Here is a 22,897-nt window from a genome sequence, read left to right as displayed (position 1 = left end):
TCCAGCACTGTGATGTTGTTTGGCTGAGTGGCACTAAGAAAAGGCCCAGGGACATACAGCGTCTGCTGGGGGCCCCTCTGGGGCCAATACCTCCCCAAGTTCACCCCATTTACCCATATCTGACCCTGAAAGAGAAAAACAGAATTACGCAAAACTGGCACGTAGTCAGTCAAGTCTCAAACAATAACAAATACTAGATATTCTTCATTATATGAATAGTGTGCCTCACCTTAGTCCATCCATTAAGTTTTACAAAAGTGTCCCATGCAAGGCCTTTAGGCTTCAAGGTTCCTGAGTAGATCATTGGTCCGTCTCCTGCTTCCATCCCTGACCCCGAGTGAGCCGACTGCAGCCAACCATTGGCTACTGCAGTGTCAATGTCCAGTGGGTAGATGGACCAATCAGTGAGCACGTCATTTCCCAAAATGAGATTACCCAAGAGACCCTTAAAAATAGAAAATCTCTCATTTAAAATGCCCTTTATCCATTCTAAATGGATTTTCTCAGATGGTTTAATCCAGGGGTGCCCAATCCTGCTCCTGCCGATCGACTGTCCTGCACAGTTCATCTCCAACCCTAATCAAACACACCTGCCTTTAATTTTCAAGTGATCCTGAAGACCTTAATTGTTTGCTTCAGGCGTGTTTGATTAGGGTTGGAGATAGAGGCTGTTTCTCAATTCCAAGAACGCAGAGAACGGACTTGTGTTCTCGTGGAGACCGGTCTTGCCAAGCTTCCTTGGAAGAACGAACTCGGAACCGGCCGCAATGACTTCTGGGACACCAGGCGAGTACTAGCTCAAGTCTGCATTCGATGCATCCTCGGTATCAAGAACACATCCGGGTTCTTTCATGCGTCCTCTGTACTTGCGTTCTTGAGAATTGGGTCTGAACTTCGACGGTTATGATGACGTAAAACGAGAACACAAGGACGCAAGATCGCTGAAGAACGCATATTGAGAAACACCCGAACTGTGCAGGACAGTCGATCGGCAGGAGCAGGATTGGGTACCCCTGGTTTAATCAGTCTGAACAAAGTATAACTTACCTTATTATCATTGATATAACTGCCAAAATTAACCCTGCCCATGTTCTCCACGAGCATGTCCAACTGATCCCCTTGACGTCCCGTAACGTTTATCACCAGGGCAGTGTCCCTCTCCATAATCCCTAGGTAAACCTGCTCATAGACAAGCTTGGTTTCAATCTAAACAAATTGCTCTGGCAATCATCTGTCTCTCAAACAAAACCATGGTAAATGTATAGACACCTGGGCTCAAATAAACAGTTAAATATAAGTAAACTATAGAAGTCAATGGGGTCCATCAACTGTTTGATTAAATATATTATTTGAAATATCTTCTTTTGTGTTCAGCATAAGAAAGAAACTCATAGAGATTTTGAACATCTTGAGGGTAAATAAACGATGACAGAATTTTCATTTTGAGTTGACCCATCGCTTTAAGCTGCAAACGCTGTTTTTTGGTAATACACACTGTTGTAGTGTCTGACTACCATGGCGAGAACAAAAACATTGTGTTTACGTGACCAAAACAAGTGGTCTGCTCACCCCATTCACAGAGACGTATGCACGATCATGGATGCCATTGAGGGGCGAGATGAGAGGGGTCGGCTCAGGAACATTCCGTGGCAGTGTCGTTCGGTAAAGCATGAAGCCATAGTACTGCACACAGTTGACATAACACAAGCTCAGACCAGCTTTTACACTTATCCAAGACCAGCCTCCAAAGCCCAAACCATATATACACATCTATAGCTATTTATGAGAAAATACAACATTGGCTGGCTAAACTATTATAATTATAATTACGTTCATGGACTGTATTATGTTCTTTTAATTATCGTACCTGTTTAATCTCCTCAAACATCAAAGGATATTGAGATCGTACTGGACCTTGAGGTGACAGCGTATCTAACAGGCTGCTAATGTTGCCAACCTATGAAAGAACATGATTTGAATGGGCAAGAAAGCAGGCAAATTAATAAGGTTTTGAAATGTGAAATATCCACACCTTCTGAAGTGTAACAAAGCCATAAGCGAACTTTGGGGTGGCTGGTGGCATCGGACCAACTGGAATATCACGAAACTGAAAGCAAACACATATTATTACTACATATGAATGAATGTCTGTTTTGTTACTCAAAAGATGCTAGTGACAAATACTAGAGCCTACTAAATACTTCTTCTATCGTCAAAGTTTTATATCACAGGAATGTGACATCTCACCATTTTTTTTGGATGGAAATATAAAAAATAGAAAAAAAATTGTATATATTCAATTTGTATATATTATATATACAAAAATTGTATATATTCATTAACTACTGTATGTTGTAATGCTTTAGATGATCCAGTGTGTGTTCATCTCATTTGATTATTTTATCTTTAATTTGGAACCTTTATTTGGAATTTGCAAACCAATAGATATGATTATAGATATGATTATAGATATGACACTCTTACATGTAAATAACATACAAATCTCTTTCTATTGTTGCAAAGAATATACTACCACTCAACATTTTGGGGTCAGTAAGATTTTCTTTTTGTTTGAAAGAAATTCATACTTTTATTCAGCAAGGATCCATTAAAATAAACTTTTAACCATACAAAATATTTCTATTTCAAATAAATGCTGTTCTTTTGAACTTTCTATTTATCAAAGGACCCTGAAAAAATTAAGCAGTTTCCACAAAAATATTAAGAAATGTTTCTTGAGCAGCAAATCATGTTAGAATTATTTCTGAAGGATCATGTGACTCTGAAGACTGATAGAAAAAGAAAAGTTTTTTTTTTTTTTTTTTTTTTTTATCTCACAATATTACTGTGTTTGCTTAATTTTGACCACTTGGTGAGCATAAGAGACTTTCAAAAACTTTTTTTTTTTACTGACCCCAAACCTTTGAACGATAATATATGCAGTCATACCTTCCAGCCCTACCAACTATTTTTTCCCTTTTAATTGGATACTGTCATACATGTACATCTCCAGACATGCACATTCAGAATGTATTATATGCAAGTTCTTACATTCCTAATGACATCTCTGATGGCAAGCAGTTTGTCAGTGGGGTCTCCTGCCTCTGATAAAGGTGCATTGTAATCATAACTGGTCACCACAGACCGAAACCTGGTATCGTGGTCCGCTCCTATGAGTGATAACATTACAGTTGCACGTTAAGATGACTGCATTAACATGTATTGTCATGGATATGCGAACAGGTGCACTGAGATAGCAGTTATACCATTCCAGTAGCCAAAGTTCGTTCCTCCCTCAAACATGTACCTGCGATTAGAAGAAAACCCTTTATGCAAGTTGAATTATCATGATGCATCATCCACAATTTATGCATTAAGATTTAATATTAACTAGTATTAACTAATGGCTTCTATAGAAAATATTACTTACATGTTCACATTGGCACCCATGGACAACATTTCTCCCAGTTTTTTGCACACTTTGTCAGTGTCCACATAAGCATGTTTGTCCCCCCAGTGATCCAACCAGCCAGTATAGAACTCAGAATTCACCTGAAATCATGACACATCAATTACTGCCACATTTTACAGCTCAAGAAATTGAAAAACACAATCAATCAATACATAAATGTTCTCTCAAATATCTTACTTACCAGTGGGCCTTTAGGCTCGAACCTCCTTTGTCGGATGAAGGCTGTAGAGACATTGGTGTCTGAAGGCGGGAAAAAAGTGTGAATAGCATCACAAAGGCTTTGTGTGACATTTCACATGCAAGCTTGAGTTTTTATATATTTTTTTTAGCCTATAAATTTAAGAAAGGTAGAGATTAAGGAAGGTTTTTTTTTTTTTTTTTTTTTCCGGATACTGATAGTTGATTATTGACATAATCAATAATGGTCTGATATGAAGAAACTTTTAAAAGATTTAAACGTTTATTTGAAAGATTATTTGTGTTGTATTTTTTACACACTAAAAAAAAAATCATCATATGTATTATGCATGCTTTAATAACATTTAATAATATTTATATTTAATAATAATAATTAATTATTATTAATTTAATAATATTATTATAAGTAGTAGTGTTAGTATTAGTATTAATAATAATAATAATAATAATAATCATCATTATTGTTTATTAATTTAATTATATTTATTTATAAATAATTTTATATAGTGTTTTGAATTTATTATATTACAATTTTTGTTCTATAAATTAAATGATAAGTTTTTTCTGCAATCTAAATATTTACCAATTGATTGTTGTCTTTCTTTTGGGAGTAAATGTCTCTCAATCTAAATTATGTAAAAGTTGAGTAATTTTGTAAACGACGACAATATCTGAATAAGTTAGTCATTTTGAATTGGTAAAAAATATCATCTCATCAAACTCATTTATAATACATTTTAGAACTGAAATTCTTGTTTACGGCATTACACTGGTTATGCATTAGTGACAAGGACTAAAACTCTAGTTAAAATGTCAGCAGAGGTCAGTACAATTTAGACAGAACTGACCTCACTTCTGCCTTACCTGTGCCGAAGTCTATAGTGGCGTACAGGCCCTCAAGTGTGCCACATCTCATCTCTTTATCCGTGTTCCCATCCGTAGTAAAGAGAATGACGTCCTCCCCCAGGAACAAACGGAACAGAGTGTGCAGATGCCGCAAGTAGTTATAATCACAAGCGAAGTAGCTGCCATATTCATTCTCCACCTGATAAAAGAGTAAACATGCACAAAACATACAGACTTCAACAGCCATACTTGTCTATACACTGTAAAGCACAGTTTACATGTCAACACCAAACATAATTACTGTGTGAGGGCTCCAAATCCTACAAAACATGAGCATCAGTCACTGTAATAAGTTCTTTGTTATTATGCGCAATTGCTTCCTCTGTAAATATTATTTTCCTTGGGTGGAGCAGCATAGTAGTTAAATATCTCAGCTGGTAACAAAATAGTTATAGGTTCTAACCCAGCTATCAACATTGTGTCCTTGAGAACTTCACACCAGGTTCATCTAGTGCGCGACTGACCCATTCGTTTGGGGACTATACTATACCTTGCATTGGACAAATGTGTCTTGTAATGCTAGCTCTACATTGTACCTGCACACTGATAATATTTCCTCCATTCTGATAAAGCCACGGTTTCATCTTAGGGAGCAGCTCAGCCAACCAGTTACTCGCTGCCTGTAAATAGTCTGAAAGAGACAAACACTGCCATTAAAGATAAGACTGACCCTATATGAAGTCATGTCTCATGTAGAAGTAACAAATACCTGTGTCAGCTGAACGAAGGATAACGTTTGGCTTTTGTAGCAACCAGGCAGGCAAACCACCCTATCAGACAAACAAGAACCCACAATTTACAACTCACAAAATAACAATCACACAGCTGTCTCTTGTGTTGTGACCAGAACTAATTCTTACTAGTATTATAAATCAAATCCTTGCACTATTTTCCAAGTCTTCATAACCCCACAACAGTGGTTCTCAACCAGGGGTCCAGGCCCACAATGGGGCCTCAGCAACAAAGTTTCAGTCTCAACAACTGCTTTTTTTTTTTTTTACATCAGTTTTGGAAAACCTGGATAAATGAGGTAGCCTATTTTTGATTTCTTAACTTAGAAAAGTAATGTAAAATAATAAAAATAAGACCATGGCCATTTTATATTTCTTTAATATTTTTCTAGTTATGCCAAGCTCTAAAATATATTATTGGGTAAAAACTAGAAGCTAGAATTTCACTTTGTAACGTGTTAAAAATTAATATTTTTCTTACGCAAACTCAATGACTTCGCTTCAGAAGGCCTTTATTAACCCCCCAGAGCACTTTTATTATGGATAGATGCACTTTAATGGACTTCAAAGAAGTCAGAAAACAGAAACAGCAATTCACTGGCATTATAAAGCTTGGAAGAGCCAGGACATTTTTTTTTATATAACTCTGATAGTATTCGTCTGAAAGAAGAATGTCACGTACACCTAGGATGACTTGAGGGTGAGTAAATCATTGGCTAATTTTCATTTTTGGGTGGACTATCCCTTTAAATAAATACTTTTCTAGTTATACTTTTTCTGATTTTTCAGTAGATAATAACTTAATTTTTAGCCTTTTCTCCCACAAAACCATTGTATGTCTTCATGAGACTTAAGGCCCGTTCACATCAAGGACGATAACTATAAAGATAATGATAAAGATATAATTCTAAAAATCGTTCTCCATATTAAAGAATAACAGAGTTCACACCACAACTATAACGATAAAGATATGAGGAACGATATCGTTGGGATCACTTTCAGAACCATTATTTTTCAGCTGTCAAACGATAAAACACTGACAGCCAATCAGAATCCATTCTAGCAAGTCATCCATTTTCGCTACTTTGACGTGCTTAGAATAAAAAGACCGTTATCGGTCATTGGTGTGGACGCATAGTTATCTTTATCGTTATCTTTATAGTTATCGTGCTTGGTGTGAACGGGCCTTAAGAATGGTCCCCTGGTCACCATTCACTTTCATTAAACAGAAAGGAGCAGCATGGACATTCTGCTTAACATCTCATTCTGTGTACTAAAAGAAAGTCCTATAGGTTTGAAACGTTGTGAAGGCGAGTACAAGAAAATATCATTTTTGGATGAACTATTCCTTTAAAAACATACTTCCTGAGAAGTCATTCTCATAATCACATTCAGAGACACATGACATCAACACATCACATTTCAAAACATTAAAATTTAACAACATTAGGAAATAACCGTCACCATTTCCCATTCTGCACAGATGTACGGCCCTGGTCGCAGGATGACTAACAGCCCTGTCTGATTGGCCAAGTTCAAGAAGTACTCAAGATCTCTGTCTCCCGAAAAGCTGAACACACCCTGCACAGTCTCGTGGAAGTTCCATGGCACATACCTGCATGAAAGGATTTAAAAGATTTTTGGCAAGATGTGTAACATAAGCATGCACTTAATGTTTGCACTGTTGCTCTATTCCACGTACACCTGAATGGCATTGAGTCCAGTCATGTACATCTTGAGCAACCTGTCCTTCCAATATTCCCGAGGGATGCGGGAGTAGTGGATGCTTCCAGAAATGTACTGAAATGGTTTTCCATCCTTTTGAAAGCAGTTGTTCTTGTAGTCGATTGAAAATGAGCGTGAATCTGCCTTAAAACAGAAAAGTCATGTAGTTGAAAATGTGCTGGGTCTGGGTGTTTGTAGTCAGAATCCACTTTACCTATTTTAAAAATATTCTAAACAGTATATGATATAATAGATTGCATTTACAATGAACATGATTAAAAAAAATAAAATCACAAGAATAAATTAACTATGTAAAATTGTAATTACCTATCCAGGCCTAAAAAAAACAAAATTCACAATTTTGAGATTCCCCTGATATTTTGTTTCTATAACAGTGGGAACCCAGTCACATGAATTTGGCTCGAGTCTAAATAACTTACACATGTTAGAATTACGTATTTCTTCATATAAGCTAATGAAAACTAATTGATCACAGTGTGTAGATGTGATAGACGTGTACTTTGAATCAGGTACTTACCAACACAAAAAATATAGGCATCAAGCAAAGACTTATTAAAACAAAAGTTATTAGTGACTTCATCTCTAAATCAAACTGTTCAGACGCAGTAACACTCCGTTTGACATTATGATTCCAGCGCGTGATTGTAACGTGTCAGGAAATAATTTTACAACTGCTCAAGCATTTCAGGTCTGTCATTTTTGCATAAAGCTGTCCACTTTCGGTCTTCAATAGATTTGCAGCGTTTCTTCTCTTTGAACATGACGGTCATGTGATTGTATTCTGTTTAGTCATAATCTGGGTCCTAAAGTCCGTCATTTTCAGCGATTCATGTTCATAACAAGGTAAGTGAAGTGTATTTTTTTTTTTTATGCACATGCACAACTGTAACAAAGCAGCCTATTGTAGCTCAATGGACAACACTTGCTTGCAGCAAAAAAGTTTATTTAACTTAAATGTATTTTCATATTTTGTTGCAACATTTTTCATGTGCCAAGAACCAGCCTAACCAAACTGAGACAATTTAGTTTAGTTTAATGGTTCTCAACTTCAGGCCTGGGGTCTCAGCCAATGTCCAACTGGGTTTCTTACAGTGGTGTAAGTCAGTGGCGGCTTCTGGTCTTTCAAAGAGGGGAAGCTCATTTTCGGCCTATATCATAAAAATTGTCCATATACGTAAATTCTACGTTCCTTTTCAAGAAAATGCTGTGTGACCCTGTCGTACCATCTAGCCGTCTTTTCCAGTGACTTGACCAGTGTCCTCTCAATGGCCAGCAGAGTTAAATATAATAGTAGTAGCCTATAGTAACACACACACACACTCACTGGACACTTTATTAGGTACACCTGTTCAACTGCTTGTTAAAGGGATATTTCACCGCTGGAAAGAGGAATGTGTATTTAAATTGGGTCATTTATGTAGTAAAAATGTGAAATTATTTTAGAAGTTTGTGCCTTCTAGAGTGAGAAAAGCCAGAAAATGTATTTTTGGCTCATGTGGATGAAAGACAACAACTCCGAGAATGCACTTGCTTCGCTGCCCTACGAGGCCACTCCCAAGCCACGCCTACCGGTTACAGAGGGCAGTATCAGAAGAAATAATACAACTAGGCTACTAGTTGACTCGAAACTGAAAAGACGCCGTTTTATCATGAGATCCCACCCCCTATGGGCGGGTTGAAAACATGCGGATCTAGCTCTGGCCAAAAAAGCCTCCGATGACGCAAAATTAAGATTTTTGCGTCAACTGAGTTTTTTTTCCAGACACACAATACAGAAATCTCTCGTCTCAGGGGGACATGAGGGAGGGAAGCACGGTCTTTCGAAAATAGTACCGGTTTTCTACTGATACAAAGCTTAATGCTAATTGGTGAAGTATCCCTTTAACGCAAATATCTAACTCTAGCAACTCAATGAATTTAGGCATGTAGACATGGTCACGATCTGGTGAAGTTCAAAATGAGCATCAGAATGGAGAAGTAACTTTGAACGCGGCGTGGTTGTTGGTGCCGGACGGGCTGGTCTGAGTAATTCAGAAACTACTGATCTACTGGGATTTTCACACTCAACCGTCTGTAGGGTTTACAGAGAATGGTCAAAAAAAGTAAGAATATCCAGTATATCCAGTGAGCAGCATAGAGCAGTTATATGGGTGAAAATGCCAGAGGTCAGAGGAAAATGACCAGACTGGTTCAAGCAGAAAGAAAGGCAACAGCAACTTAAATAACCACCCGTTACAACCAAGGTCTGCAGAAGAGCATCTCTGAATGCATGTAATGGTGTGAGGGTATTTTCTTAGCACACTTTTGGTCCCTTAGTACCAAGTGAGCATTGTTTAAATGCCACAGCCTACCTGAGTATTGTTGCTGACCATGTCCATCTCTTTATGACCACAGTGCACCTTCTGATGGATAATTCCAGCAGGATAATGCACAATGTCACAAAGTTCAAATCATCTCAGAACACTGAGAAAAGTCTGACTTTTATTTACTTTTTAACTTTTATTTTACATTTCTGACATTATATTTCGCAACTGCGAGTTTATATCACACAGTTCTGAGAAAAAAAGTCAGAATTTTAAGATAATTACCCTAGTTTACCCTTTTTTATTTTTTATTTTTTATTCTATGGCATAAATAAGCTTCCATACTAATTTGTCCAGATTTTTGTTCAATCAAATTGTTTCTAGGATGAGAATGCTTGCAATAGCAAGTTGCACGTCGAGGCGGGACATGCCTTGTTCTTAAGCCTTGATTGAATGCTGTTGTTGCAGATAATGTAATGGTTTTACAATATGCACACAGTCATTTTATCTTGATCTTTAATATGGTTTTAAGGGAGCAGAGCCATTGTGATGGAATGCCAGTTTGGTCCACGGAAGAAGGGCGTTCAACCTAAAAAAGGGTCAGAGCAAGAAACGAGTCAAAACATACTCTACAAAGCAACCTGCCCTGCCAGGTACACACAACCTACAGTTGGGCCAAGCACAACAGATTTGTTCTGTGCACAGGAAGTTCATTATGAAACCCACACTGTAATATTTGACCATTTTTCAGAATATATATCAAAAAAGTACGAAAATTCCCAGAGTACAAGGTTCCTACAGATCCCAAAGTGGACAAGAAGGTAGTGCGACAAGAGCAGGAGAAAGCCTTGAAGTGAAGTGAACCTTGCAGTCATGTGATGGACTGTGATGGCTAGATGTTTATACCTTACAATGCCTCCAACATCCCATAAACTCTTCTTGAGGTTGAAGAGTTTATGGGATGTTGGAGGCATTGTAAGGTATAAGCATCTAGCCATCACAGTCCATCACATGACTGCAAGGTTCACTTCATTCATTTACATTCGTGACAGGTATTACACCCAGCTCCCTACAGAGAAAGCCCACCTGTACCATGACGTGGACACTGCAAACCTGCCTCCACTTCCAGAGCAGATCTGCTTTGCAGAGGAAGAACAAAATGAAGATGAAGAGGAAGAGACAGAGGAGCTGGACAGTGAAGCCATGCAGGATGTCACGATGGAGGATGGGGCGTCCCTACCCTCTCGACTACACCCGCTCGTGGCAGAGAAGATCTGTGAGTTGGTAGCACAAGGTCATAACCAGGTTTACACTGTCCGCAAGCAGCTCAGGTATGACTCAGATGGTTTCAAATCTCCTTTGTTTTATTTGCTGGAAAAATATTTACCGTTGCTTTGTGAACGCCGTGGCAGGAGGTTTGTGGAACATGAGATGTTCAAGTCAGAGGAAGTGCCTGAGAGACACAATCTGTGTTACTTTCCTACTGTCAATGACATCAAGAACCACATCCATGAGGCTCAGAAAGCTCTTCAGCTGACGGCGGGACCACTGGCTACCTCAGATACAGAGGTGTGAACAGAAAACATGTTTGTAAAGCATTAGATTGGTGAGCACAAATATGCCAACCATTTTCTGTAGTAAGCATTATTTTTATGTTTTTGTTGTTGTTGCAGTGGAAAGCAGAGGCTAAATTAATTACCTAGAGAAATAAAAAAACTAAATCTAAATTGAACCAATTAGAATCATGAAAATAACATATAAACCTGTTGTTTGTTCTTATTGTTCAGCTTTGACTCCCTCAGCAGACGACACTTCAGTTAAATAGGAGAGTGGGAAATCTATGATGTGTCGGCAGTCAGAAATACAACAACGAGAAAAGAAAACAAATGTCCATTTCTGTGACAACAGCGATTGACAATTGAGCTCTTTGACCAATGGAGGACTGATTCATTGTTTCAAGTACAGTATTATGATAACATGAACTCATGCAATATTGATTTGTATTATTATTTGTTTCCATTTCCCATTATTGCTATTTTAATTAATTACAGTGGTGACTGGAGAAAAAAAAAACAATTTCTCAAAACTATGAATGAGATCAAAATTAAATATTTAAACCTAAATGTTTTCTGTTGCATTCTGTTCACACAAAAAACTATTTCACAACTTTTTATAAGAATATCTTATGAGTATTTCTGCAGGTATTTCTACCCTTTGAATAGAAGCCTAATGGACTTTTTAAAGTCCCCCTGTGGTGAAATTCAAGTTTTTAATGTTGTTTATATGTCTGTGTGGTGTTTTTAATATGCTTTAAGACAAAACATGTGCAAATTCATAAGTCAGCAACACGGCTGAGTATTTTCTCCTTAAAACTGCAGTGAAACAAAGATGAGGTTTGAAATCGCTGGTGTTTATGATGTCACAATGTGTCAATCAACATGTGATTGTCAATGAGTGGATCTCTGAGCTGGTTAATTTGCATATTCATAGAACCGGTATACTAAATGAGGCAAGGGTGTAGAGTTACATTCAAGCTATTTTAAGGCATGACAAAAAAAAAATTCAAGGACAAAACAGAAGAACAGTAGAAGTAGAACAGTGTCTGTTTATGAAGTTCAGATTACAGTGATAGTGTTTACCTGTGAATAGTAATTGTTGTACACTGTTAAATGTTTCTGTTAATTTACACCCAAATTTCAACATGATTACCCTGTTATTTTAAGTAACTGCGCCTTACTGTTATTTTTAGGAAATATATGTTAAATAACACCTCATTTTTGTTATTTAACACCTCATTGTTAAATAACACCTCATTTTTGTTATTTAACCGCAAAATCGAAAATTCAAGATGTCGGATCGAGTACGATGGTCTGACTCTGGTATGTATGGAGATAAATGCTGATATGCAATTTTATGCTCATTATAAAAAAATTTAGGCTATTATTTATCAGTAGAGAAGTTAGCAATTTCATTTCGTTTTTTTTTTAGGTTGCTAAACAACGACTGATTCATTCGTCGACGGTGGCAATCCATTACTAACAAACTAAATATTGTATGCATTTACTGAATGAAGATTAGACAAATAAACACCCGATTTCTCTACTGCAAATGTTATCAAGAATAATATTGCATAGCCTATTCCACAGACAGAAATAAGAAAGTTTGCGGTGTTTTCTGCGCATACGCAAATGTGTTTGTTATCGTGGGTGTAAATAGCCTTTTATTAATACCCTACACTCCGGATTTTACGCGAGACGGCCTATAGCCTACATTTAGTTGAGGAACTGCGCTCCCAATGTCTGTCTCCGCTGTTATTTCTGAACACGGTGTAAATATCCGTATGACACGCAGCACGCAGGCATGCGCCACTTTATTTGGCGCCACTATCTGAAATAACATGTTCATACAGTATTTTTTTTGCAATCTGGGAAGGAGCGTAGAAGGCGGCATTTGAACCTGCAACGAACACGGAGATCCATGTCTGAAGATCGCGGTGGTTACATCGACCAAAATCACAATAATCCGGTGAGATTAAAGAGTTTTTTGAAAGTCATGCATAGTTTTAACATATATCAGTGATGTTGATGTGACGTTATACTAAACGCCACGGACTTTCACCACATGAATAACTGCTAATGAGCCAAGGTGATTCAAGCTAGCAACATTTCGATAGTTTGTCCATTAATTTTAGAAATGCGCTTATTTTAATGTCCATTTATGTATACGATCTAAATAAACAGGCTAACGTTAGGCCTATAACGTTTAAGTAGCATTCCCGTTGTCAAGTTTGTGTGGCATTCTTTCCATGTGCACGTCTGGTTAAAGCAGATTCATCCTGAAAATCAAACGGCTAACATAAATCTGATTCTGTTTACTGATGATTTTTTTTTTTATTTGATGAATTCATGTCTGCTGCTCGTCTTTGATGGATTATAGCTGTTTGGGCTAACTTACCTGACATGCTGGTGTGATTTTATGTGCAGGTTTTAGCCTATCAATGTAAATCCAGCAAAAACAGCTACTACTGATCGGGCTAGTGCAGTATCTAGCTATGTGAACAGCTATTCTCTTTTAATTGCATTGGCATAGTGCACCCTATTTTTTATTTTTATTTTTTTGCTGTTTTGATTATCATTGAGTTGTAGATCAATGTTTACAATTTTTTATTTTTTTTTATTACAGATGCAGATGCAGGGTACCACCCCTGATCACACTGCTGTTCAAGATGATATCCCAGGATTTATATCTCAGAACCAGGTGGGAATTTGAATGGTTTCTTGCTTTAATCTAGCAATTTACTGTTAATCTATCAATAAGTCTAATTGGTTTGCATAATGTTTTCTTGCCAAATTTGTGGACAACAGTCAGCCACCTCTGTGGCCTATGTGAGGCACATAAAAATTCACAGCAACATACCCAATTTAGTACTGCAGTGCTGTATGCCTAATTGCCAAAGGACATTTAAAAAATGTGCTGGTCTGAAGGGACATATTTACAGACATCATAAGGATAGTATTGTTCATATATATATATATATATATATCTATCTCACTCAGTGGTAGTCTTATGTCATTAATATTGTGTTTAATTTGTTCTGTGTCCTAGGGATATGCCACTGCAGCTGACCTTGAGAGTTCACTCTCAATACCCGCAACTCCTCGTCTGATACTTCTTGGTAAGTTGGTTTTAGATAAGACAGTTGGCTTTAGTGTTGTATGTAGTGAATTCAATGGTATCAAACTAAACTGTATTCAAAATGAAAACTAAAACAGAAATTTGACATTTAAAACGTTTCTGTTTCAGGAGAAACGGGAAGCCGCTTCCAGCGCTGGATGCTCAGCCTTGAGGGCCAAATCATTTGCGAAGGGATCCAGTCCACATTTGTGACAGGTTCTGGCGTCTTTTTTTTCCTGTTTTTACATTTTTAACCTACAGTACCAGGAGGAGGCAGCCTGCACGCTTGAATTCATCCAGAGGTAAGATATTGTCTGTTAACACCTGGATTTTTTCTGGCCTAGCTGTGGCTCAAGCATGGTTTCAACAGGTCTGGTGATGGGATTTAGCAATTAACTTTGATTTAGAAAGTTGAAATCGTCCCAAAAAAGAAAGTTAGAAAGTTTTAGTGCAACTTACAATATTCAGGCAAGAAGATAGTGCATGTTGAGGATAGTTCATGTACATTTGTTGTCTTTGTTGTGCTGTTAGTCTGTGTGAATTACTAGATTTTTAACCAGTGTATAATTTTTCAGACACTTTGTGGGGATAAACCCAGAAAAAGGGACAAAGGCTGCAAAGGGGAAAAAAGGAAGAACTGTCAATTCACACGTCGCCAGCCTCTTGCGCAAGCTCATGGACTTTCAGTGGGATTTCATTTGAAAATGGTGAGTAAGATGTATACATTACACATATGTTCAAACAGCAATGACTCAGGAGACTGGGGAAATTCATTCTAATGTTCATTCTCAACTGCCTTTCAAAGTTAGAATGCTGAACTCCTCTTCCATGCTCTTTTGCTCTTTTCCATTCTTTTTTTGTTCTTTCAATGAATTGTCACACTTTCTATTATTTTATGTTATTCTGTCTGTTTTGTGCTCTGTTTCTAAAATTAGCTTTTGTTAGGTCAAGCCATGTGATATAATTTTGGATAAAAAAATTGAAATTATGGAACTCATCTCTCTCTCTCTCTCTCTCTCTCTCTCTCTCTCTCTCTCTCTCTCTCTCTCTCTCTCTCTCTCTCTCTCTCTCTCTCTCTCTCTCTCTCTCTCTCTCTCTCATACAGACCCAAGACTTTGCAAAGGATCCTCATTGTGTGCTTTGAGAAAATGGTTAGTGTTCTAAGCAGTGACAGTGTTTTTATTGTTTATTGCTCTGTATTGATGAAGAGTTCCATTAAAGGAGAACTCCGGTAGATTTTAACATTGAGCTCATTTTTTTGTACATTTGGAGTGCTGTCAATACAGAGAACAACGACAAAAATCGGTGTTGCCTACACCGAGTTATTCTATTTTTAAAGTTTGCACCCTGTTGACTTCAATGGGGCAAGTTTTAAACCTGCTTTTAGGCTCTTAACATCCTTGATGTGTCATTACAAGTGCACAGAAAATGTGAGTGATTCCTTCTGAGTGAACACGAGTGGATCTGACTGCAGTAGATGTGAAAGATATGTATAAAAATGATGTTATTTAAGTCAGCGCAAATACCTGTGTTTACATCCTGTTTTCGGTGGAAGTCCAAAGTAGTCGATTGCCGAGTTAACGCGCGTGATCATAGGTAACTAAACCTATGCGCGTGAACTCGGCAATGGAGTTACAGGATGTAAACAGGTATTTGCGCTGGCTTAAATAACATAATTTTTATACATATCTTTTACATCTACTGCAGTCAGATCCACTCGTGTTCACTCTGAAGGAATCACTCACATGGCTGTGCACTTGTAATGACACATCAAGGATGTTAAGAGACTAAAAGCAGGTTTAGTACTTGCCCCATTGAAGTCAACAGGGTGCAAATTTTAAAAATAGAATAACTCGGTGTAGGTAACACCGATTTTTGTCGTTGTTCTCTGTATTGACAGCACTCCAAATGTACAAAAAAATGAGCTCAATGTTAAAATTGACCGGAGTTCTCCTTTAATGGAACTCTTCATCAATACACCGATTTTTGTAGTTGTTCTCTGTATTGACAGCACTCCAAATGTACAAAAAAATGAGCTCAATGTTAAAATTGACCGGAGTTCTCCTTTAAGTGTTAAGTATTGGTTTGAATGTATTCATACATGTTGAATTTTAGTGGTTTAGGTAACACTAAGTGTTGAGGTTCACTATTTTGTTATAATGAACAATGTATGTGGGTTTAAAAATGTATTTGCTACTTTTTAAGCCATGAACATGAGAAAATGAGATTTGTTAGTGATTAATCTGAGCCTATGTGTAACATTTTTATGTGACCAGGAGTCACAGTGTATATCCTTGGTTTGAGTCTTTTTGGATGAATTTTAGCAGCAGTTCAGGGAACATTAAATGTTGAGGTTTAGGGCCCTATCTTGCTAGTTTAAGACAGACACAGTTGTTTTCCGTCCAGCGACCACAGATGTAAGCAATGAACATGATATCTGTGATTGGTCTGATCCATGTGTGCCTACATTTGTATGTATTTTACCTTTCAGTGTTTGTATTACAATAAAAAAAAGTTAATTTCAACACGGAACTATTCGTTTTCTTTCACTTAAGTGTTATCTGATGGATTATGCCTATTCTTGTATTAACTCAAGCTAGAATATGTCTATAACAATCAGTGGTACATGTTACTATGCTAAAAATAATTAATATTTAATGGAAATAAAATAAATAGTGATTTAACAGGAAAATAATGGTAACACTGCTGCCAGTTATTTCCTGTTTTTTTTCTGTGATTCACAGTAAATTCCTGTTGAAAAACATTACGGGGAGTGCACTGTAAAAAAAACATTAACAGTAATAAACTGTTAAAATAACAGGAAAATAATGGTAACCCTGCTGCCAGTAATTTCCTGTTATTTAACAGGGAAATAATTAACAGTGTATGTTAATAATTTTCTCTGCTTGCCTGTATTTACATGATCGTGTGCCTGAACTTAGAAGAGAATTATTTCATATTTATCATACATATACAAGAATGTAAGAAATTATAATATTAGCATCCCTCTGATTTAATTGGCCGAATGCTTTTACAAAAATGCTTAAGAAAGAATGCAGCCTTTGCTAATATTCAACTGTTTTACCTTGTTCTGTTTGATCGGTTGCTTCCATTGATCCATTGATGACTTCCACAAATAATCAGGTTTTCTTCAATCATGTATTTTCTTCCATTCAGGTACCGCTGATGTTGTTGTCGTTGTAACAAGACAGTGATCTTCTGCCAGGAACATCAGGTCAATCTTCTGCTGTCCAGAATCAGGTGGTTTGTCTTCGTCTGGCATCTCAGCTGAGCTCTGTCCTCTATGGGTGACCCTATCAGTAGTTGTGAAGTACCAGTGGCGTAGCTCTCAGCATCACTGATGCACACAAGCCCTCACAGCACGTCAAGCTGCAAACCGTGTGAGGGACCCTAGCCTTCCCTAACCTGCAGTAACTGCTTAAAAGCAACCGCATATCAACCAACCAGTCTAAAGATCCTGACAACCACATAGCAATGCATGAAAAACCACTCAGAAGACTCCAGCAACCGCAAAGCAACACACTAACAACCGCGCAAAAAACCTTGGCAAACGCATGTCAACACACAGGAAACCATCCAAAACATCCCAACAACCGTGTAGCACAACGCTAAAAACCACTTAGAACAACCTATGAGCATATCAATGCTTTGACAATCACCAAAAACATCCTGACAACCTCACAACAATGTGCAAAATTCCTCTAGAAAATAAAACTTAACGTTACTCATAAAACTCTAAACTTACTCTACAAAATAAAACTTACTCTGTAACTATACAGTATATACATACAGGTGTGTGATACTCCGGGCTCCATGTGACACAGTGATGACTCAGTGTCTGGGCTTCTCTCTTCGGGGTTCCTCAGGCAGGGGCTCTTCACTGATGTCCACGTGGATTCGAGGAGCGAAGCTTCTGCTGGTTGTGGAGAAGCTCTCAGTGATCCGGACACGTCCATCAGGATGCTCCGTCTCCACCAGTGAAGGGCGGTTGAGTGCTTCCCACAGTCGCTGCTTGATCTTCAGTCCTAGTTTAAGACTGTAGGGACGACCACTGCGTGTCTTCATCATGGGCTCCACCATAGAGCGGTAGATGTCCTGGTAGGCCTCTACGCTGTAGCCGTGGATGGAGATAGGCTCATCCTGCTGACGCACATCCACTGAAGAGACTGAGACTGCTGGACGGATGTCAGGAAGGACAGCAGCGTTCTTCAAGTAGCGTTCTTCCAAACCTGTGGGTCTTCGAGCTCTGGCAGAGATACAGCTGTAAGTGTGATCTAACCTGACCAACATTACAGCCGCCAGCTGTGGAAGCTCACAGGCGTCCGGACTGGAAGAGACGTCCTCCACCAATCCCCTCAGGTGTGTGGGAAGAGCCCTGGTTCTTCTTGACCGACGCTGCTCCATGATAATGAATCAAGAAGAACTTCAAAGACTGGACAAATCACTAAGACTTACCAAATTGTAGAGTTGGGAATTTCAGGCTTCAAGGCTTCAGAAACAGTTCAACAACACAATCTACTGGACTGACATATAGGCTGTTTTAAAGTACTTCTTCCTGCCTCTATGTATTAATGCTCATGGGTAGCCTAAATGGGTTCCATTCAGACCTTAACATTAAGTATTTTACTGTTGATGTAAGTAATCAACTCAGTAATTTTCATGTTGATATCTAAAGGTTAAATTTTTTACCCTAATCACGTAAGAAAAAGAATGAATAGGCTATATTTGGGTCTTTTTTTAAACTTTCCCCTAATGGGATTCTTCGGGACTTGTTTTTCCTTACTCAGGACATATTGAGGATACAAAATCAGTTGAGTTTGCTTCTGTTGCAATTTTTTCAACCTTTTTTCATAAAATGACTGCTACTAGGCTATAGCTTGTGGCCCTTACTCAAAGGGCCCAAACTTGTCAAAAAGACTACTTTACGCAAATGTTATACGGATTCACAGATAAGGCTTAAGCCTAGCCCCAGACTAAAATTCACGTTTGAGCTGTTTTAACTGAAAGCAACTTGCACTGGCATGGCATATCTTAAAATATATCAGTACCATTGTTTTGTTTCAAGATGCACATCAGTTATGTTTTTTATTCTTAGGCATGTTTCTAAAAGCTATATGCCCTAATTGAACTAAGGCCTAAATCTGGCTTAGTCTAAGCCCTGTATGTGAAATTTAGCCTTAGATTATTAGCAGGTAGCTGTGAATTGCAGGTGTTTCATATGAGATGAGGACATGACTGCAGCCTGTGAAGAGAATGAAACCAGCACGTCCAGTGCAATTTGACTATTTAATTCATTATTTTATTTGTCCGTCATATTGAAGAATCCTTTTTGAAGGATTTTGGTTTGCTTATTCCCTTTTTGAGCACATGTGTGTGTGAGACTTGAGTGTTTGTAGACGTTTAAGCCCACCAGCAACTATAGTTGCCGCAGTGTATAGTTGTCATTTTCCTTTTGTTAGTATTTTTCTAGATGTTATCCATGTTTTATATCTCAATGACATGCAAGCAAACAACCAAATAAAGGATTTCAAGAAAAAAATAAAAGGTTTTGTAAGGCCCGCTATATTGGCCCAATTGCCGGTTCGATAATATACGGGGAAGGAATCACCTGTTCTGTCCTCACTCATGCAAAGTATTGGTTGGTTAAATTTGTAATACATTAATCGTGTATTCTCTCGTAATTTCATCTGACTCCATAAATGAAAGGTTTTAATAATATCTGTGCCTCACTAAAAGTGAGCGAATGTTTGACTATTCCGTTTAACTCTTCAATGAAAATAATGTCAAAGTCAGTTAGAATAATCAAATGTAACAATTTATTATGTCAGGTAAATGTATCATGCCAATTTCATAATCAATTCAAAGATAATCGATACAAAACATCAAATGCTCTGGAATAGAGAGAAGATGCAAACCCAACTTTAAGAAAATAGAAAGAAATCTCTCAGCCTCACGGGCCGATCTGAAGTACAGAAAAGGCCCCGAACTCTCTGCTGCATCTCATTAAATAGTCAGACCTCTTTCACATGGAAACATGTGCAAACAAAAGAAATTTGCATGCAGTGGTCGCACCTTCATGGGGGTGGGTGACCATTTGCTTGAGAGACCACCTTCCATTGTAAGTCAGTTATCCATAAACTCTTAAAACCTTATTACCTTTTATTTTATCTATCTGGATATGAGATATCTGTACCACTCACTTTGAGACATTTCAAATGACACCAAAAACATAACAGTCAATGATAAACATTCACATTAAACCATATTCTTGTGTGAGTTCTTAGTAGTTTGCGGAAGTGAGGTCGTATGGGGGAGGTCAAATGGTAATTAGCCCTTTGTCTCAGACCAGGGCCTCAACCAGTATTTTCAGTCTTACAGTATTCACTTCCTTCCTGTCACATGAGGCTGTCAACTTCCTACCCCTACTTCCAGAAAGCATGACGAAGGCAAACCCTCCCAAAGAAAGGTCATTTTCATGTTACAAATAAGTATTTTTTGTTGACGTATATATATCTATATACATAATCATGAAGGTCTCTAGAATCATCCAAACAAAACAAATCTTACAAGAGATCTATAGTTTTTTGTATACTTAGTCAAAAGTCCAAGCGGCAACTATAGTTTGCTGGGAAATCATGGGAAAAGGGGTATATTGTGTTAATAGGTTAATAAATCAAGGTTATTGGTCTTGTTTAGTGCATAAACATAACTTAACCCTTTAAATGACATCTCTACTGTGCAGAAATTGTCTGTAAGCAGGTTCTGACCCCGCTTAGATAATGGACAAAATTAATTTGATTATAATCATAATGTAACATTAATGAAAAACTTTTTTTTTTTTAAAAAAAGAATTTTTTTTTATTCTTTTATTGTTATAATTGGGATTTCATAATACGTAGATATGAATACAATTGGAAAACCTTGTGAAAAGATGTCTTTAAGGTAGTCAAATAGCAAATAGTGGAGCTCTGCAGCCATCTACTGGTTAAAGTGATCATTTGTTACTTTTAAAACTGATTTTTCCAAAAGATGGGCAACAATCTTACACTAAACCATGCAAATTATCCATGTTATCCCCTTGAATGAAAGTTAGAAATGTGGGTCTAAAAGACCCCGAACAGCGCACAAGGGGTTAAGACAAATGGATTTGTTGTTTGTTGTGTTTTCATATTCAAGAGATTATAAGCTAGATGCAGCTTTTTGGGGTTTGGATCGAATGTTCTTCGACCTTATACATAATAAATGTTTTGACAGATTGATCTGTTGAAAGCAGATATTTTGAGATAGATGCCAAATGTTCTCCTCCTATTCAAATTTGACATTGAGAGGGTGCATACAACATATTTGCCCATCAGAAACTATAGTTGCCGCACATACAAATACGATTTTCCAAAAAAAAAAAAAAAAAAAAAAAAAAAAAAAACAAACACCAGGGGAAAATAAATGCAGAACATATTCACATAGGTCATTAACACGACTATATGCATGAAACCATTCAGAATTTTTTTGGCACAAATGGGTTAAGAGGCTGTTGTGTCAACTGTCAACCTTAATTTATTGCAATTTTGAGGTAAGTTTTTATTTTTTATTTTTTTTTATTTTACAAAATGAACGTGATTGCTCTCATCAAAAATAATCTGTTTCTTATTTTTCCCTGGTATGACTTGTACATTCAGTATGAGTAAAATACTAAAGTAGCCTACAGTTAACTTGTAGCTTGTAATGGAGTCATTTTTGCTGTAAGGTTTCTGTAGCCTACTTTTACTATAGGTTTTCAGGTTAATTCTTAAATTAATTCTTAAATTATTTTCAGACAATAAAGGCAACTCAGTACTGACCTCTTATATAATAAACTGCCCTGGAATGTGAAATGTTGATAAATAAATAAAACTTGTATGGTGTCAGACACTCAGAGGCGCTACAGGACAGAAGACTGATGCTGCATTCATTCACTCGCTCTTTAGCGCCCTCTAACGAGAGCCTGCTGTATAGTGAGATCTAAGCTTTGGCTGGATAGTTAGCAATTCCACATTTATGTTCTAAGAAGCCTCCAAATCTAATACATTGCTATTTTGTGTTGTTGTATATGTGGTGTTTGCTTTACAAATGATCAATGTTATATGTTGCTATGACTGGAGTGACTGCCATAGTGAATGGGAAAAAGGTTATATTTGAAAGATACACATGTAGCATAAATTAGATTTAGGCCTATACTCAGTTCAATATAAAGAGAAATGTATGTAACAACAATTGTCAGCGCCATGTTGTGAATGTGCATTTCCTCCTGCCGCTTTAATGTGGGAATAGGGCTGGTGAAGTGACTTGTCACCAATTTTCACTTTTGCTGCATGATTGTGAATGTTTACTGCTGGATCCAGACACCCAAATAAACAGTGGCTGATCCATTGGCGTTGACATACACCGCACCACAGCCATTGTTTGACACCATCTGCTGAACACCATAAAGAGATACACTGCACAGAATGTGGGAGAGTTTGAAGACAATGCATAGAGTTTGTACTTAAAGAGGAAGGCAGATGCTAGTTTAAAATAGCTTTACGGATTTCTCTCACATTCCCATAAAGTGCGTAAAGGATGGTAAACGACCCCATATGTGTGCAAAGAGCAAGTCTCTTTGGCTTTTAAAGGCATTCTTTTGAAAACCAAACCTAATGCTGTTAGGCAGTAATGCAGTCATTATCCTGCTGAGCTGAGTAAGCAAACACACATGCCTCCTGTGTTACCTTAACACACACACACACACACACACACACACACATTCTTCTACATCTATCTTTATGAGGACATTCATTGACACAATGCAATCTCTAGCCGCTTACCCTAAC

The 22,897-nt window shown here is 37.5% G+C and overlaps 2 protein-coding genes across 2 annotated transcripts in view; one reads left to right on the top strand and one right to left on the bottom strand.

Annotated features, from left to right (window-relative positions):
- The window catches only part of glb1l (galactosidase, beta 1-like), a gene marked incomplete at its 3' end in the record, with an annotated part of 8,240 nt that extends 375 nt beyond the window's left edge, over positions 1-7,865 (bottom strand). Inside the window, exons 1-16 of the mRNA XM_081367380.1 lie at positions 7,571-7,865; positions 7,010-7,176; positions 6,772-6,922; positions 5,286-5,346; positions 5,113-5,207; positions 4,535-4,715; positions 3,654-3,712; positions 3,431-3,552; positions 3,267-3,307; positions 3,052-3,170; positions 2,033-2,107; positions 1,868-1,957; positions 1,570-1,683; positions 1,048-1,179; positions 230-445; positions 7-125 (exon numbers count right to left, since the gene is read on the bottom strand). Coding sequence (XP_081223506.1) covers positions 7-125; positions 230-445; positions 1,048-1,179; positions 1,570-1,683; positions 1,868-1,957; positions 2,033-2,107; positions 3,052-3,170; positions 3,267-3,307; positions 3,431-3,552; positions 3,654-3,712; positions 4,535-4,715; positions 5,113-5,207; positions 5,286-5,346; positions 6,772-6,922; positions 7,010-7,176; positions 7,571-7,633 — 1,805 coding nt within the window. The 5' untranslated portion in view covers positions 7,634-7,865. The remainder of the gene's footprint in view (positions 1-6; positions 126-229; positions 446-1,047; positions 1,180-1,569; positions 1,684-1,867; positions 1,958-2,032; positions 2,108-3,051; positions 3,171-3,266; positions 3,308-3,430; positions 3,553-3,653; positions 3,713-4,534; positions 4,716-5,112; positions 5,208-5,285; positions 5,347-6,771; positions 6,923-7,009; positions 7,177-7,570) is intronic.
- Positions 7,741-11,477, top strand: LOC308691994 (calcium-responsive transcription factor-like). The gene is made up of 4 exons (XM_081367654.1): positions 7,741-7,896; positions 10,409-10,687; positions 10,769-10,925; positions 11,144-11,477. Exons 1-4 carry the CDS (start codon positions 7,883-7,885, stop codon positions 11,147-11,149), a joined length of 456 nt encoding a protein of 151 aa, XP_081223780.1. The 5' UTR covers positions 7,741-7,882; the 3' UTR covers positions 11,150-11,477.
- The last annotated feature ends 11,420 nt before the right edge of the window (positions 11,478-22,897 follow it).

The sequence above is a fragment of the Scardinius erythrophthalmus genome, assembly GCF_964197995.2.
Source record: "Scardinius erythrophthalmus genome assembly, chromosome: 6".
NCBI lineage: Eukaryota > Metazoa > Chordata > Actinopteri > Cypriniformes > Leuciscidae > Scardinius > Scardinius erythrophthalmus.
The sequence above is the reverse complement of the archived record's forward strand: the minus strand, read 5'-3'. Positions and strand labels throughout refer to the sequence as shown.